The 19,016-nt window shown below is 36.1% G+C and overlaps 1 protein-coding gene across 11 annotated transcripts in view; it reads right to left on the minus strand.

Moving 5' to 3' along the window:
- Positions 1-19,016, minus strand: part of LTBP1 (latent transforming growth factor beta binding protein 1) — a 189,319-nt gene that overhangs the window by 59,785 nt on the left and 110,518 nt on the right. For 5 of the 11 annotated variants that reach the window (XM_085576881.1, XM_085576876.1, XM_085576879.1 and 2 more), the window contains 6 exons: positions 7,570-7,692; positions 5,896-6,063; positions 2,790-3,023; positions 1,889-1,911; positions 804-906; positions 365-463 (listed from right to left, as the gene is read on the minus strand). In XM_085576881.1, the coding sequence (XP_085433007.1) occupies positions 365-463; positions 804-906; positions 1,889-1,911; positions 2,790-3,023; positions 5,896-6,063; positions 7,570-7,692 (750 nt within the window). The remainder of the gene's footprint in view (positions 1-364; positions 464-803; positions 907-1,888; positions 1,912-2,789; positions 3,024-5,895; positions 6,064-7,569; positions 7,693-19,016) is intronic. The other 6 variants (XM_085576878.1, XM_077782059.2, XM_077782060.2 and 3 more) reach the window with 5 other exon arrangements.

Below are 19,016 nucleotides of genomic sequence, written 5' to 3' on the forward strand. Positions count from 1 at the left end.
ACTTCATGAAAACACATGTAGACTGTCTAACAACCTGACTTGTATTCAAGAAGTATTCAGTTCTGGACTTGCCTTGCAGATCTGCAAAGAAAGTCCAGAACTGAATCTGAGGTGAATTATTAATTTTATCTTCTATCCTTTACTTGTGGACACAAAAACAGCAGGTACATCCTAGAAGGACCTGGGCCTGGCTCTCTTGGTAGTAGTCTGATTGTTGGGCTGTTCTGCACCTTCTCCAGAATATTCCTTTTGCTCTACGACCACCTTATCTTCACTATGGTAATTCAGCAACAGCACAGAACAATAGTGTCAAGAACTCAGCCTTTTCTTAATTTACTGCAGTTCTAAAAGAGAAGTACAATACCTGTAACTTGAGTAGGTGCAATAACTTGACTTGCACTTGAAGTAGACACTTCGGGAGCAACTTCAACAGGCAAAGGAGGGGATGTTTTCTCAATCACTACTGTGTGACATGGAATGGAAATCAATTGCATCCAAAAAACCCATCTTAAAGCATTGAAAACACCCAACCCTCAAGAATTCACATGTGAATAAGCTAGGCACTGTGGATACCACTCCTTCTAAAAATATGTCTTTATCTCCTAAATAAGTCACTAAGCCAATGCCAACCTCTCGATTTCTCCCACTTCTGCTTCAATTTTTTTTTTTTTTTTGATCATGGAGAAATTGCTTTTGAAGCTCCAATAATTTTTTCATTAACCTCTGTTAGAATTGTTATTTTCCCATTCTTTTAAGAACCGTAAGTACTCTCTCATACTGAAAGAAACGATAAAATAAGTTACCTGGAAACTGTGGATGCAGGTTAATTGTTGAAATTCCAGGAGAAAGCTGAGGCTGCCCAGGCTCTAGGTAAGGCTGCTTTTCTTGATCAATGGAAGCCAATTCCTAGAATGATAAAAAAAAATCTGAAACATTCTGGAAACATTGTCTTAAATCATAGCTACCCACAAACTCCTGGCTTGAGACACTGCTAAAATTCCCACATGAGAATCTGCTTTAGATAGCAGATCATTAACCACCACCACTTTAAATCTGAATGAACATGAAATACTATGTTTATACAACAGCATACAATTTAACATTGATTTCACTTGAAGCAGCCATTTCCTAGAGTTTTTAATTGTATCTTTGGCTTTGTCATTCCATAATTCTCCCATTCTCTGGTCTTTAATTGTTTACAAATAGCATTTGAATGCAGTTCAGCATCACACAAAAGTATACAATCACATCTAGGTGTCTGACAACTGTGAAAGGTTCCTTCTTAGATACTGAACCCATCATCTTATTTGCATAGAAATGTAAGATGTTTTTAAGTCTGTAGGAAAATTAAATGGAGCACAGCTACAATTATTCACAACAAATCCCATTCTCTCTAGCACAGAGAACCTGAAACCTCCAGAATGGGGGACTTAATACAGATATACACTTGCTCTTCTCCAATGAACACAGGACACCCTAAGCAATAAAATTAACTTAGGCACTAATACCAGTCTCATAAACAGGTGTCACAAATGCTTTTCAGAGCTTAATGATGTTTCTCTCTGATTTATTTTCTCTAGCTGTTAGTACCTGTGTCTTTTCTTCACATTCTCTGCATTTCTCAGTATCCTCTTTAAAATACAGTCTCCAGAATGAGATAGAGTGATATATACTACACCCTCCACCAAATGTCTCTAAGAGAGGTTAAAGTAATCTCTTTCCTGTACCTCACTATCTGCTTGTTATTGTACATTATAACCAAGGAGCTCTTTTTGCCTCAGGGTTTGAAAAAGTCCACAGTGACTTGTTTGTTCATCATAAATTCTAAATCCTTCCAGTTTTCTGTATCCCATCTAATAATTCCTAGCTAAATTACATCATGTTTTACCTGATCAGGAGCTGCAGTTGCCACTAAAATCAGAAAGAAAAAAAGAGAATTAATCAGTTTTGACAAAATATTTTATTACAATTTATATTTTATCACATTTGAAAGTGGTTGTCGCCATCTCACAAAAAATCCAGGCTCAAACTTCATTCCAAAATAGTGGAAACGTGAAATGATGTTCCTGAAGCAAGTCTAAAAACTAACCTGAAACCAGAATAAGATTCTACACACAATCTAATGTTTATTTACTCAGTGTTCAGCTCCCTTGTAGATTTCTTAATTGTTTACCTGCTTCCTCAGAAGCAATTTGACAAGCACATAGGTAACTCACTGATTAAACCTTTTCAGTTCCTTCCAAGGGATATCAACATCTGTAAACACTTTAAAGGTAAACTAATGTCATAACGATGTATAATTTGCCACCAACAAATCTGCAAGGATTTATTGAAGAAAAACAAAATCAAGTTTTAAATTTTCTTTAGACAAATAAGAGTGGTTTGGGTTTTTTTTCCCCACAAATATGACCTTTTATCTGGGAAGGAGTGGTAGGAATTTCATATGAATTCTTATTTTCCATTGCAGTTTTCCTTTTTAGAATTCATTAATCTATATATCTATATATATAATTTTTTAGAAAGTCTTACAACAAATATGTACTATTTCTGATCATAAAAATTATTGAGATTAAAGCAGTCTCATTCTCTCTCCATGGTCTCAGCATCTGGCAGGACCTACCCACAACCTGTGAGAAGTAAATCCCGTGATGCAACACACTGGTTATCACAGAATGTTCTGCTGTGGGGAGTGGTGCCTCTCAGCCCTGCACTGTCCACAGTTGCCATGCAAAGACACAATGAAGACACATGCACAGAAACAGAGAAAGACTAAATTTCCCCACTCTCACCTTCTTGTACAGCCATCTCAGTCTCACTTTTCTGTGAGAAGGTCAGTGCCTCCACTGGCTCTTCCTTTGCTGGGAGAGGTGGAGGAGAAGTACCTTTAGCAACAGGCTGAGTAATCGGGGTCTTGCCAATGGCAGGTGGCTGTACTCTAACTGCAGGGTGATGATATAGCTTGTTTCTGTGAGGGCCAGAAACCGTATAACCCATTCCACCAGGGCAGATTTCCTTAAAAGCAGCTAGATTTGGGATGGGAAAATATTCCTTTTAGGAGTCTAAAAGTGCAATATGTTGACATAGTGGAAAATATAATGACTACCACTAAGAATATTAATCTCAAATTGTATATACATATTCACAAAAACTTTTTAAACAGAAGCTATGCATAGCATGATAATATGACTGAGCATTTTCCCAAAAGCATGTTCTGGCAGTTTTTCCCAGGAGGTTTTCACTCCGGTTTACCATTTTTCTTAGTTATGCTTATCTGTCAATATATCAAGATTATTTTTTAATTAATCCCCTTCAAACAGTATATCTGTGTATTAATTTAAATGTGCAAATAGTCTTTAACATCTATACTGCATAATGAATGAAGACTACTACTGCTATAATTTTCTTTTTTGTAGAAATCAAAGGGAAAAAGCTCACAGGTCCTGTACTATAAGAGTGGAATACTATCAACCAGTATCCACATTGATCCAAAAGATCCCACCTGACTACATAAGAAGCCTCATACCAGTCCAGATCCAAATTCCACTGAATTGAAAAAGGCTGGCTAAAAACAAGATGGGGATCATAAGAAGTCAACTCATTACTGGAGGAGAGGGGAAATAACCTTATTTATAAAGCTGCTACAGAAAAAGTTAATTAAAGTCAGGCAACAGCACCTGCTCTATCTCTACAGCTGCTCTATATGAGCATCGTGTTTTGCAGTTCTATTGGAAGAGTAAAAGGAGAAAGAAACACAAGTCAGTCTTCCTCCCCATCAAAGGGAATAGTTATACTCCTGTCAGGGTCAGGGAAACCTTTAGGAGTCTTGAGGGGGCAGTGCTTAATTGTCCTTATTGCTCTAGGTAAAGCTATGTTGGGATGAAACAAAAAAGATTTAATCTCCCGTGTGGGAATTCTTATGGCTGCCTGAGGAATGAGCCAAGTGGGACATTGGTAAGTTCACAAATTCTGCTTTGAACACATCAGGGTTTTAAAATGAATTAGCATCTAAAGTAAAAGCAGAAAGCACTAGCTAAAAGCACTCTATAGATGAGTTAAACTATACATTAATCACAGTATGCATTACCTGCACAATATGTTCTGATGGTGTCTTAGTAATAGAAAATATGAAGGGACAAACTAATTAAATTGAGTGGATTCAGAATAAGGAAACACTTTTTTTGCTGGGACAACAAATACCAAAACTTGCCATTAAAGCACCCAACTACTGAGGGTGGCAATTCCGGTCAAAGGAATAAGACAAAAAAATTTGATGTCCATCTATTCAGATGCATACTTAGGACATAGGAAATCTTGCTTCAGGTCATATTCTCTCAAATGAAAACAAGAAATGTGAGCCTTATTCTACTACAGCTCTGATAAGAGCTCTCAACACCTGGGCATACAAATCTGGTCTCTAAGTGTCTCTTTAGGAGATGGTTTACTTTGTACAAATATTTTAGAAGCTTTTTATTTTAGTGGCTTTTATACTAACATGGGATGCTGCAGCAAATACATTACCCCCTTCTGGAGTATCCCACTTTCACACATTTTTCATAGAAAACTCTGAAACACTATGAATTTAACCTGTTACAGAAAGGAACATGTTTTTAAATCATGCAAGGACTCATTAAAGGGAAAAGCTCATCAGAATTTTCTACAAACAGATTTTCTCTCTAAAGTCTTTCCATTAAGAAAAAAAAAATCACTAAAATAACCAATTCCATATGGCACTCAATATATTTTTGTGACTATATAGTAGTCAACATAAGGATGCATTCTGTGCTCCACTATACACACTATTGGGCATAAAGCCTCATGCAATATTCTCACAGATGTAAGACACCTGCACTTAAATTGCAAGTCATCTCATCAGAATAGATTTTTTTTCTCCATTAAAAAGCCATATAAATATTATTTATCCAAAAGTGAACTGGTGTTTTAAGATCCTTATCAATGATCTAGTGACCCAATGGTCATGAAGAAAACAGTGGCTTTAGAAATCTATTGAAATGCTCAGAACTGTTGGTCACTTTCATTTCTGTAAGTGAAACTTCAAAAAGTAAGGTATCTGCTCATCATATCTCACAATAACTCTGATAGTAGCTGTGGATTTCCCAAAGCAGCTAGCTGGTTTGAAAATGTAAATCTTTACAAAATACTTCAGAGAAATACATGACCTGTATCATGACAGTGACATCTGCAGCAGCAACTTCAAGTAAGCACAGTGGATTGTCACTACAAATACCTGGGATAAAATACTCAAGAGACTGGACATCATGTATATTAAAACAAACAATGATGCTTCTAAAACAGATTATTTTGACCATACATTTGGGAAAAAAGATAATATTAAATTGATTTTCATTAAAGACTCCATGGGCATTTAAGTTTTAAGCAACATCAGGGAGTAAAAAGTATTTGAAAACTAGCAATCGGTATCTATAATATGTGGTATCTTAATCAATAACCAGCCAAAGTGAGAGTGGTGACCAAATAGATTGATATTTTTTAACTCCTTATATATTTAAATAACAGCAGAACTCCAAGGGAACATTCATAACACAAGAGAGCTTTATGTAAGTAAGTAAGGAATAGCATATTCCTCAAAATGGATGATAAAGATATGAAGGAAGGTGAGAAAGCCGAGATGTTACCGTGCATATCCTGCTCACTGTAATACAAACTACATCCCATGTTGCTCTGTAACTGAATTCTCAAAAGCTGCCATTGTTTCACCAGAGCATTTAAGCATGGAAGAATATTAACTACATTTTGGGTTACTTTTCCTCTATCTTAAGTATATACTCTGGTGGTTGTTTTGGTTTTTCTATAAGCACACGTAACAAACTAGGGGGCAGGGGCCAAGAGCTTGTATTTTTAGCGGGAAGTTCTTACCTGTTCCTGGCAATGGACACTTCTCACAGTGTGGGCCCCAGGCTTTGCCAACACTGCAACAGCAAAGCTGCTTGCTGAGCTGCACAGAAAGAGGATGCATGCACTGCTTTCCTGCACTAACAAACCGGTAGCAGGGTCCTTTCTCTTCAGCAACTATAGGGTTATCAGCTGCAATTAAAGTGGAAGAGAGGATGGTACTGTTCACATGAAAAGCAAAACAGAGAAACACCACTAGACTTCCAACACCACTTAAACAGATCAATATTCTGTCAGCAGAAGTTTTATTTCAAACACCTATCTCAGATGAGAATCACAACATTAAAAATACTTCTTCTGCATCAAACACTCCAGCTTACTCTAGATTAAGGATAAGAAGTATTTGAAAGAAAAAAAAAACAACAAAAAGTAAATTCAAAACCAGCAATTGCCATGCTGTCACACTAAAGAGTGAGAATCATCTCTCTCACTTGCACACAGCTTCTGAAGATCAGCCACCGGCACTACTACACAGTTGTGTCAAGTTGTAAAGCCAAAGGAATGTCCATCTATAAGTAAGCTAAGTCAGTAAGTCTGCAAAAGCTTTAAATATCATATATGACATTTTTTTTCATAAAAGAGTACATATCTACATTTTGTTGTGCTTAGTTTTAATGTGGAAGAGACATAAGCTATGATTAGTATGAGGTAACAGAAAGCTAAGGTCCATCCAGCTTTCTAATTTATGCATCTACATTAACATACAGTTAACAATTCTGCATAACATGTTCACATAACTCAAAAAAGGCAGACACCTGATTTTCAACATGACATGTAAAAGCAAAACCAAAACCCAACAACCAACTCCTTTCTTCTGGTATTCAACTGCAAAGTAGAAGGAAGTTTTTCAAACTGCTGAGAAACTCTGTCAGCAATTGAGTGACATTAACTAGTAGCATAAGATAGTTAAGCTAGGAAAAAAAACCTCACCTATGACTTGAGACTATATTTTATAAATTTAAAGATAGCTCAGAGAAAGAACTTAGTATTATAGCTACTTTTCACTTGTACATATTCTTCACAAAAAAAAAAAAGTGAAAAATTTAGTTGTTCTCTGCATTGTCTTTTCTTCTTGCAGATGTCATTGATTGCAACCAAAATAAAAACTAACTAATAGAGGGAAATATTTGCATTCATGTCATTCACAATCTTTTCTTTCTCCTAATTATCTCTTAATTTTCAAATCTTCTTAATTAAAAGGAAAATGTGCCAAAGGCCATCCTGGGCTATATCTTTATTAATGGAAACAACCCAGATCAAAGCTGCAGAGGTGGAAAAGGGGAGAGCAGGATACAAAGATTATTTTGGCTGAGACTAGCAGAGAGAGGAGTAGAAGAAAAAAGTGGCTACTGAAAAATGTACGTGGGAGCTGGAGATGGCCTTGAAGATTTGGTGACAAGAAAATCAGGAAAAGATAGAAAGGATCCTGGGCAGCCACCAGTGGAGATCAAGGTTTCCAGGACAAAGAAACAGAAAAGAGGCAGGAGCATTGAGACTAAGTAAATAAAGTGAATAAACTGAGAATATGAGTTGGGGACAGAAAAAGAAAGGTGGCAGATGAGAATAATTGGGGCCAGTCAAATCTTCATCTGATAACTAATTATCTAATTTGGTACTTTGACTAGCAGTATTACTTACATATGCATCTTGAGAGGGTAGGATCTGGAACAAATCCCATTTTGCAGGTACATCTGTAGCTGCCCATGGTATTCAAGCACTCACCATTAGGGCATACTCCCTGTAACTGACACTCATTGATGTCTGTGGGAAAATTGAAAAAAATTAGATGCTGAAACATGTACTAATATTTCTCTTTCTTTAGAAGTTCTCTCTTTTTTAAAAAAATATACGAAGGATAACTGTTACAAGTTAATAACACTCTAATCAACACTTTTCCCCATACTAACATGTGATTTATAACCTTTTAAAACATTGCTGAGAACATAACAGAAACATAATTATATTTATACATCATTCTTAAGTACTCTGAATTAGAAAAACAAATACACTTTGAGCGGCTTATCAACCCTTCTTCTCCTGACTAGACGATTGCTTGCACAGCTCAACACAGCTCACAAGAACATTCAAAGAGACAAGTTTTCCCCAATCTAATATATTTTACAAAGCGTAGAACACTGCTTGCCACACTTTAATAAAGTTTTTTATTAGTATTTATATTTTAGAGTGCTCAATGGTCCATTATACTGAAAGAAAAGCAATGCAAGAACATAATCTGTAGCCCAAGGAGGACCATGAGGATAGTGGAGGACCTTGAGGAGAAGTCATATGAGGAGCAGCTGAGGTCACTTGATCTGTTCAGCCTGGAGGAGACTGAGGGGAGACCTCCCTGCAGCTACAGCTTCCTCATGGGGGGAAGGGGAGGGGCAGGCACTGATCTCTGCCCTGTGGTGACAGTGACAGCACCCAAAGGCATGGCCTGAGTTTGTGTCAGGGGAGGTTTAGTTTGGATATTAGGAAAAGGTTTTTCACCCCACAGGGTTTATTACTGGAACGGCTCCCCAGGAAACTGGTCACAGCACCAGCCTGACACAGTTCAAGAAGTGTTTGGACAACACTCTTGGGCACCTGGTGTGATTCCTGGGAATGGTGCTGTGCAGGGCCAGGAGTTGGAATCTCTGACCCTTGTGGGTCTCTTCCACCTCTGCATGTTCAGTGATTCTGTGAACTGCTTTAATAACGTTTGCTGCTACTAGGCCGCCTGTGCAAGTGTTGCTTTCAGGGTCTGACTGAATAATCCTCCCATTCCCCAAGCACTGGGCCTCAGGTCTATATCACACTCATGGTTGCATTTGTAGTTCACTTACTCTTACAACAGGACCTGTCTAATAATCATCTGGACACCATCTGTAACTAAGTCAGCCAAACTAGGTTTTTATTTCAGGGGACAGCAACAACATAGTTTCCACTGATAATCCAAACATCAAAAGAGTAAAAAAAAGAAAATTAAAAAATAATGTAATTTATAATTATCTGTGTCATAAATTGTGATCTCTTCTTTCACAAAAATTGAGAGAGTAGATTGAAATAGACCTACCTTAAAATATTTACATCTATTATTTTCCATCAGACTTTTCTTCCCTACCCTTAAGGCTAGGAAAAATGACTTACCTTGCTGGGTAAAGAAACTTCATGTGGAAGTTAGAAATTTCAGCTAGTTCTTTGAAAATCAGGTATTAGTGATCATTTACCTAAAATATATAATATTTATTATCTTTCCTTTTAGCTTTTATAATACCAACCTCATGATATTTGACCTCATTGTATGTTGCTTCCTAACTCAATACCATCACTTAGTGTAAGAGGTTGAATATACAAAACATAACAGATGTGCCAAAGTTTGCATTTGGAAACCTATAGAAAGATTCTTTTTTCATTTTTCTCCATTAGTTTGGCTACCTGTCCAATGATACAAGAGTGCACAGTACAGCAGACTCTGGCAGTTGCCATATCAGGCACATTTTTTTTCTAAATACTGTGTTGAGTTTATCCCTCAGCTCTTCCAGTGTTATACCTAATATAGTATCTTGACACCACCTGGATAAACTTCACTTCTATGCACTTAGCTGCATATGACAAGCAGTAATAATTTATATCCCAGAACTTTGGATGAAATGTGATGGAAACCACATGAATTACAAAGGATCAGCTCTGCCTCAACGGAATTTTTAAGTGAAATTCCCAGACTATATGGCTTTCTGACCTCAGAGGGAGTGGACTATTTAAAGAGGAGAATGGTACGAGAAAAGAGCAGAAAAAGCAGCTGAAATACTTTTGTACAGCACTCTACTTTTTGTCTTGTCCAATGTTTAAGCAGGATGACATCCCATGTAAGAACAGGAGGATCTTATATAAGGATTGCATTAATACAGAATATTTATAAAGCTAGACACTTTCAGATGCACTTGAATTTTATGAAGTTTCTTCATCAGACTAGGTTCTTTTACCCTGAAATCACAAAATATGATTGAAGGCATCTACCCAGTCCCTACTGATACCAGAAGGAAGATTAGCACCATTTCAATACCATTATAATTTGTGAGCATTAAAGAAATAAACTTAAATCTTAAAAGTTAGTAAACTAAAGACATTATTGAAACATCCCTAAATAGAAACACAGGGTGCTGCTGTAAAGTTGTTGGGAGGAAAGGACATATTTACCACTAATGTTCAATTTTCTAAAATTAGGCTCAACTAGGACCTGGTGGAACAAAAGACTCTGAAATATCTAGAAGCTAATACAAAGAAAATACTGGAACACTCAAGAACCCTCTATTGAATTTTCTATCTGTTGGCAATTTGAGTTGTCAGATCAGTCTTCAAATGCTAAACCACAGAATGATTTTACTTACTTTGATAAAGCATTTTCTCTAATGCCAGAAATAAGCTAGAGAAAGAGACAGTATCCTTTACTCTGAGTACAGCAAAAATGTCGTTATCTGGGTTCATTTCAAAATGAAAGTCACCAACACAATTACACATACACTTATGAACAGAAACCACATACAGATTTTGGAGGAAGAGGAAAAACACAGGAGAAATTGATACACATAATGAAAATAATTTCTCTACTTCCTACATTGTAATACCCAGACATTTTTAAACAACTTTCTCCCTTTCCAAATTCTCAGTATACGTTTTTCTTTACAGGAAAATTAACGTATATGACTGCAGGAAAATGGAAGACAAATGCCAAGTGATACACATAACGTATCAATTTTTTGATGACTTTTTCTGGAATTCTAATTAGCAAGAATGCTTTGTCTAATGAAAACAGCATTTAAGTTTTATATCAGCAAAGAAGACAGCTTATTTTAAATAATGACAATTTGACTTAGATTTTACAATTCTTATTTTCAGTAAAAAGACTAAGTCTCTTGTTTGTTAATCATTAAAATACATTGCTATTTACATATATGTCAGCATGAAATGGCATGGAACTTTTTCTTTCTACCTAGGAGAATAAATCCACCGTTCTGTATGTTTTTAAGCAAGATAAGTAATTATATGGCTTAACATAAGTGCATGTGTATTTTCAATGTTAAAAATTATTAATGATGCATTCTTCACTTTACTCATTTGCATCCATCTTCATTTAAAGGAATGTTAAGAAACCTATATATGGACAGACTTTATTATTTGAATATTAGAGGTATGAATTCTTCAAAGCATTATTTCCTGGAGTGGCTGGTTTGTGGATACATGAGATTTTCCTATAATTCAGAATACACAGTCATCCTTCTTTCCAAATGATTCAACCATTCTGCAGGAAACATTCATACATGCTGTCATTATTGCCTTCGTATTCAATCTCTTTACAGATAAACTGTTCTTGTATGTATGTATACTAAAAACATAATTCCCCACTCACATGAGCTCTGCTATTGCTATTTAGTGTGGGCACTGCTACATTTAAGAACCAGCTCATACATATGTAAATATCAACTAACATTTCTTCTAGAGTTACTGATAAAGACATTATTTTTTCTAAATTTGTCCAATTTTTTAAAGTTAACTTCATCGTGCATGTTCCAGTTCCTCTGCATAACTTAATTATAGTGTACTTTAATGCCTCTTTTCCTGGTCATGTCTACTCAATGAGCTCATAGAATACCTGAGCTAATGCTCTATACTGAATTACACAAGCTCATTTAGGGATTCCACAGAAACAAGCCAGAAGCTGATAAAAAAACCCAAACCAAACAACTCAGATTTTCAAAAGAAACATATATACAAATAAGAATAGTGTTTATTTAACAACTTGAGCAGAAAAAAAAAATTCCTCCCAGATTTACTACCTGCTTCACTTCAGGCTGTGATAAAAGGCCACCTATCCAAACTGTTTCCTACCACCTGCCAGCCTGCCCAGCTGTGCAAATTGCATTGGAATCAACATGTGCAAGCAGCTTGAAAGGAAATCTGATTCAAGATTAGAAGACTTTTTTTTTAGCCCTCTATTTCTTGTATATGGACATTAAAAATATTTAAATTTTACATTAGAATAGGAATAAGAATTCATTTGCTCCATTGTAAAAACTAGAGAAAAATGTCTGAATTATGTTTTGTGCAGAAGCACAAACTGGTGGCATACTTGAGGAGTAATTTGATCAAGTGCCTTCATCTACACAGAGGAAATACTAAGGGGCCAGGTAGCAGTACTATAAAACCACACATATGCAAATAAAGCTTTCTGAAGAACAACTCAATATAGACTTTAAGTTTTTGAGGAAAGCAGAGCAATGTAGATCCATTGGTAAAAAGCCTCTCTACCAGTGATACAAAAATCTGAGAATTCAAACAAGGAAATATTCCACACACCTCACATGGCTCCATAATGAGGTCTTAAAATAAGCGCTGTCATTTATAATTTATACAGAACTGGTAAATAAAGAATTGACTTTTTAACAGTTGGTGTTTGATAATATGAATGACTTGACTCTTTCTCAATGGTAATAAATGGGAATAATCCCACTGGCATGAAAGAAGCATTGCCAATTCTGTGTTGACTGACAGCCTAACCCTTTGCTGTTACCCTTTAGTATTATCCATGTCAAACATGTGGAACTGGTCCTTGACACACTGTGTCCCTGGATTTGGTAGTCCATCCCCATGGAAGTCTGACTCATCCTTACAATCAGTTGAGATGGCAGTGGAAGTCAAATGCCATTCCAGTGGCCCTGTTGGTGACTCTTCTCTCACAAGTTCACCCAAATACACAGAGCCTTTGTCACAACCAGGGTCTTAACAGTGATGCTGCAGCCCAGATGAGTCTGCTGTGACTCAGCTCCTCCTATACCCTTTTCTAAGCATAGCTTGATACATGGTGAGGTCAGCCACCATGCTCTCCAGAGCCACCACCGTGCTCTGAGCTTCAAATAACCCAGACACTAACTAAACTTCTGCTAATCTGTCCCACTAAGGAGAATTTAAAACAGGCTCTCTTAACAACAACAGTTGGTATTTGATACCTTCCCACATATTTCTATAGAAATATTTCTATAGGTCTTCTGGGTGTTAGGTCAGCCTGCTCTCAGAAAATGCAGTGTGTGAATGACTCACTGCCACTGAATTTCCTGGTGAAAAAAAGCAAGCTGTAACAGCCATTTTCTAACTGCACGCCTGTCTGCTTATATGGAGAGTACAACTATGAGCACAGTACTATCTTTGTGAATTAAAAAACTCCAACAACTACAAGAAACAACTATCAAAACCAACCAAGCAAAGCAGGAAGGTGGGAACAATATAACATGGTGTTCATTTAAACAAGTAAGCACATAGTAATATTGAACTTCTTATAAATCATGTTAATTATATAACTTTACTAAGGCAAAACCAAGTTTTCTTTTTGTTATCTGACTTACCAATTCATTTTCATCTTTTATCTTCTAAGAACTTTACATCCATCGTTAGAAGATAAAAGATGAAAATGAATTGGTAAGTCAGATAACAAAAAGAAAATTTATTTTGCTCATGTTTTTTATTTCTTGCTTTCTATGAATGTTCACAAGGAAATTTTAATTGGATTTTTGTCCAGTGTAGGGCAATCGTCAAGATTTCATATTAGAAGTATCCCAAAGCACTTTACTAGAATCTTGGTCCACATATATTTAACACAATCAGATGTTCTTACTCATGACCACACATAGACATTTGCATGAGCTGAGTATCACACTACTAAACTAAATTTCATCCAGTCTAAGTGCAGGCAACAGCAGTTAATATCACCTATTTTCTTCTAATAACTGCAATTTAGAGAAGGACTGAACACTCCAGAAGAAACAAAAAATGCAGGAAGCTTCTGAAAAAAAACTGACTCTTATCTGTTACTCTTCTCTAAACAGCTCTTGCTTGCCTAAAGATCAAAATCCCCAGTGATTTTTCAAATCTCCCCCCATATTTCCTCAAGTATGGATTTACTCGTTCAACTGTCTTACATACACGATGACTGAAAATGAAATGCATCAACCAAAACTTCAAATTCTGTCCTAAGGGACTTAAATTTCAGTGACAAACATTTTCACACCTAATGGAAGGTCTCCCTCTTGCTAATGTAAAGGTATTTATGTTCAGAAAAGTACAATCTCTTTCTCAACTGAATGACAAAGCACAGAACTCTGTGCTGGAGGGGAGGACATGCTGCAGAAGGTCTTAACTTCTAATATTCTGCTTGCATTCTCCAATTCTACACTGGCTTTTAAAATAGATTAAAACAGTGCTTGTGACTGCGTTATCTACTGCTCAGCAGTACTTTGGTTCTTTACTGGAAACCTACAAGCAAGTTCTCTCACATTTCCTTGAGCAATGTTATACCTAATTCAATCACATCCAGGAAGTGAATAATTTCAGCTTTATTCCAGGATTAATGACATTTAACACAGCATGAGTATCCTCTATCCAAGAATAACAAACCATGCTAAGTGTAAACATCCAATCCTAGGAAAAATTCTTGTGCCTGCTTAAAATGAGATCTGTACCTGTCACTTACTGTTTAAAGAATATGTTTGCTTGGTTACTGTAAAACATGCAGTTATTTACTACAACATTAACCTCTTTTAATTTCCCCTTTTACTGAAATACCAAGCAAATACGGAAATGCCTTACAGCCTGCTTCTGTTCTACACATTAACAGGCCAATACAGCCTGAAGGTGATGGCTGCTACAGCCAAGCAAAGGGGTGCAGAAGGATTGCTGATCAGCAGAGAGCTGCTCTGCTACAGAGCACAGTAGAAAAGCTGATAGTTGGAATATCAGCTCTGCAGCGTTACCCTTTGGCAGCTTCCAGCTGTAAAACAATTTAGGAAGAGAAGTTCACTGTGTTTTGGCTGTGTGAGCCATTACAACATCTTTTTAGACCACCCAGGCCCAGCTGGCCCAATGCAGAAATGTTGAGGTGGTGTAAAGCTGTCTTCTCTGCCTCCAGACTAGTCAGTCATTCGGACACACGGAGCAAGGCCACTGCCCACCCTTTTTGGATGGTGAGCAATGCCCATATTTGGTCACAGAATGCAGGAATTTGAAACATTCCTATAAAATTAAATTAATTCTTTCATTTACAGGCTTAGCACATTGAATTTGTGCTTATGAAAATCACTGCTGCTTGGAAATCTTAACTATATTTACAACTGAATGTACATGTTTATTATTTTGTTATGCAATCTTCTGATATTACATTATTTAAATCTATCTATTAATTTTAAAGAAAACATTTTTACTCAAGAAAAGCAGTCTGTGAATTAAAGAAGGTCAGGGGTTACTGCAAAAATTTTGAACAAAGTAAATACAAAAAAATAGCCTTTGTTTTTTGAAAGAGACCACTGCTATTATTGATGTAAATAATGCAGTCAAATTTCTTTTCAGGAGAACTGACAGCTTGGAAAGGATAGGTTCCACTATCAAAATGGGACTGAGGTTTGATTTTATTACTATTTTATGCTGAAGTAACTAAAAAAGGCATTTAACATTCTTCAGACTTGTTTATGAAAATTTTAAGTGATTTAGTATAAGTTAAAAAAATAATGCCTCTTCTGAAACAATAGATCTCTCTTGTATCATTGAGTTTGCTGTATTACAAATTTGGTAGGTAATTTTTGATTACATGAATGAATATGACTCAAAAAACAATTAAGTCCAATTTTCAAAGTCACATTACATGCATTAGAAGAAAACAACATATAATTTTACCATTTTTAATACAACACATAACAAGGCATGAAAAACTAAATATGCAACCACTTTCAGCTAAGACAGTCATGATATCAAGAAGGTTCTTATAAAATTTGGACCAAGAATAGGAACTTCTAGAAGTAAGGATTTCTAGTCAGACCACCACAGCCCTGGTAACATCACTGAACTATTCAGAATAAACTTGTGGCTAGAGACTGCATCCCATTTCACCCCCTTGGTCCCAAGGGGCTGGTGCTGGAGGACACCTGTTTTAAGCAATCTCAATAGCTGACTACAGGCCTAAGCACTGTGGAAAGATACATTTCTGAATGGGGACTTCTACAGTTAGCTCTGAAATCCTACCTCTATGTTTATCAAAAACTGACTGACTTTGTTTAAATTACTAAGTAATAAAACCAAATGGAAAATATTTGTCCCATTCTGATGCAAAGAGAACAACTTGCCTTTCAATAAGACCCACACACCCTTAAAACACTCTGCTATATTTAAGCAAAGAAAGACGTCTAGATCAATTATATACTAAGTAGAATTTGCCAAAGTATTTAGCCAACTTCTTAATTAAAAATGACCTAGTGGTCAGTCATTAAATGTTATTTAGTAATATGTGCCTTGATAAATGTTTTCATGCTGTAAGTGCTTTAATATGCATAATAAATCATGCTGTAAATTTAGACTGCAACATTTAATTTATGTCAATTGTGAAAATTTGATACTTTCTGGTAAGTTAAATACTAGGCTTCACTGCAAGTGCCATCTGTCTGACCTCCGAATCGACTCAATATGCAGGTATCAGATTTTATTCTCCTTATGAAAATCAATTATAATCAATTACCTATTAACACCATAGAAAATACCTTTCCAACTGTTTCTGCTATAGCTACATTAACCACTATTAATATCCTCTAAGAAAAATACAATGTCCAGATTTTACTGCCTCCATTATAGTTGATTGTTTCAATAATAACTTTATTAGTGAGAATGAGGGGTAAAAGAAACAAAAAACAAGGCTTTCTTTCTAAATAGACTATTGCAATGTTTTTTAAAATCACAGAAAAACCAGTTGCTTATTCTAAAAAATGACCCACTGATTTCTGTGAGCTAGCAGAATAGCAGCAAAGGAAATCAGTCCAACTAGTTTTGTGCTTTTGCATGGAATTTACTAGAACGCAAGTTTGCAGAGCCACACTTCTCAAACACATAATCAGTGTCCAAACAGCAACCCAGCCCAGTTTCTGGAGATATATTTATTTCTTATTATGATCATTACAAAAGAACTTCTTTGAAAGACGATTGTTGTTTTAGTGAGTAACATTAAACAGCATTTCTTATTAATGAAGCTCTTTTATTACTTAAAAGGAGTAAAATAAATATGCAACATGCAGAGAAAACAAATTTATTACTGAATTTCAGGGACAAATGTAGGAGGGAAGAATACACTTTCAAAATTTATCTTAAATCATGATGAAGCAAAGGGAAAAGTGCTTCAAGTCCCCCAAGCATTGACTTTAGAATTTGATCTACCAACATACAAGTAACTAGTTTCTGCAAGCTCATAAACATTTAATTTTAAGAATATAGGGACTTTCCAAGAACTTCCATGCACTTTTTACTCCATTGCAAAACAACAAGCATTCAGGTATTTTTCCAGTTCTTCAAGATAAGATTTCTAAAGTGTTCTGTTGGCAATATGCTAAGTTTCCTGAAAAATGAATCAAACCTTTTCACCAGCTGTTTTTTCCATTCTATTTCAGTTTTCCAAGAAAACCATTAGCAGACTAAGGAAACAGTAAGTATAAATTTACTGAACCAGAAATTAGCATTGCACATGGATTCTAACAAAGAACTTGCAACACTGATAAGCTGTATTTTGGCTCTAATGACAACCTTAGGGCATCCATGTGTGTACATGTAATAAATCACCCAATTGAAAAGATAATTACTATGGGGGGAAAAGATTTCTTGATAGTTATTACACTAAACTGCTTGAATTAACATACCCACAGATGGTTCTTTGTGGTCCTACTTACACATTAGAGAGAAGAATGCTTGATTACATTAGTTCACTCACTTGAAAGGAAAAAAGAAATGATCTAGTAATTATTCACACTAATACTCCTTAGCTGATGAACCCTATGTAGTCTTTTGACTGCAAAACCGAAGTAGAACAAAAGGTTAATTAGGCTTTTAGGCCTGAGTTTTCAAAGGGAGTGAAAGTTGGACAACATCTAGGTGAAAAAAAAAATCTCTTTTAGCTGCAGGCAAGGATTCAGAAATATATCCCCATTACTATTTGGTCTGGCAGCCCTGGCCCTTTCTAAGCACAACACAGCCTGTGTACCCTTTCAGCAAAGAATAATCTAATTAAAACTTACACTTGCATATAGACATGCTGTTCCACTCCCTCCCAATTTAATTGTAAGGATTCTTAAAGGAATATGAATCCTCCCACACCAGCAGCTTAAGCAGTTTCCTTCTGCCATCTGGGGCTGTCCTTGTTAGTGATATGGACAGCTCTTTCTTCATTAGCCCTGACTTCTTTTCTTATAGAAAAGCATGTCTGCTTCAGATAAACAAACAGGACACTTCTGGCTGACCCATTGAGTAGCACATGCTAATAACCATTTCAGGGCTGAAATGCACTCTGCCAGCAGCTTTCACAAATGAAGCTAGCTTTCCTGAACAGTGTTCAAACAGAGGTTAAAATGCTGACCCTCTGAAAAAAAATGGTAATCTTATTACTTACTTCAATAGGACTAAATTCCATCGTAGTTTTGTTTCATGGGCATTCCTTCTCCCATTTGTATCTCCTTATTGGAGTGTGTTAGTAAGCAAATTACAAAGGAGCTATTTAAATCTCAGTAAAGTAATAAGGGGAACCTTCAACAGCCACTACCAAATCCCTCTACAGAAAGCTAGGAGATTGTCCCCATCCTAAATTCATCAACAGGCTGGTAAGACAATCCTACTATCATTTTATGATTAAACACTACATAATATATTTCCATGTATCAACTACAAGTTATATTTAGAGTCTACAGATCACTCTCTTCTGGGATAGCAGCATAAAACAAATTGTTAAAAGACTCATATTTCTTGCAGTTTTAGTCATGTAGTACAAAAATGTGTCAGGAGAAGAATTATCAAAATTCAGCGCAAAACCTAATGATTAGCCTACCAGGTACAGATCTATTTCTGTACACTACCATGGCAGTATTCAGCTCCTTCTTGTGCTCCTACCCAGAGACATATGTTCTCTCTCTATCAGCCTGTCACTGCTCAGTGAAACAACTTCCTGGCCTATTTCTGGCAACCTTCACAAGCACCAGACCATTTCTAACTGTCCATAACCTCTGAAAATTATCCTAGTTTCCATGAAATAAGGT

Source organism: Lonchura striata, chromosome 3 (genome assembly GCF_050655825.1).
Source record: "Lonchura striata isolate lonStrDom1 chromosome 3, ASM5065582v1, whole genome shotgun sequence".
Classification (NCBI taxonomy): domain Eukaryota; kingdom Metazoa; phylum Chordata; class Aves; order Passeriformes; family Estrildidae; genus Lonchura; species Lonchura striata.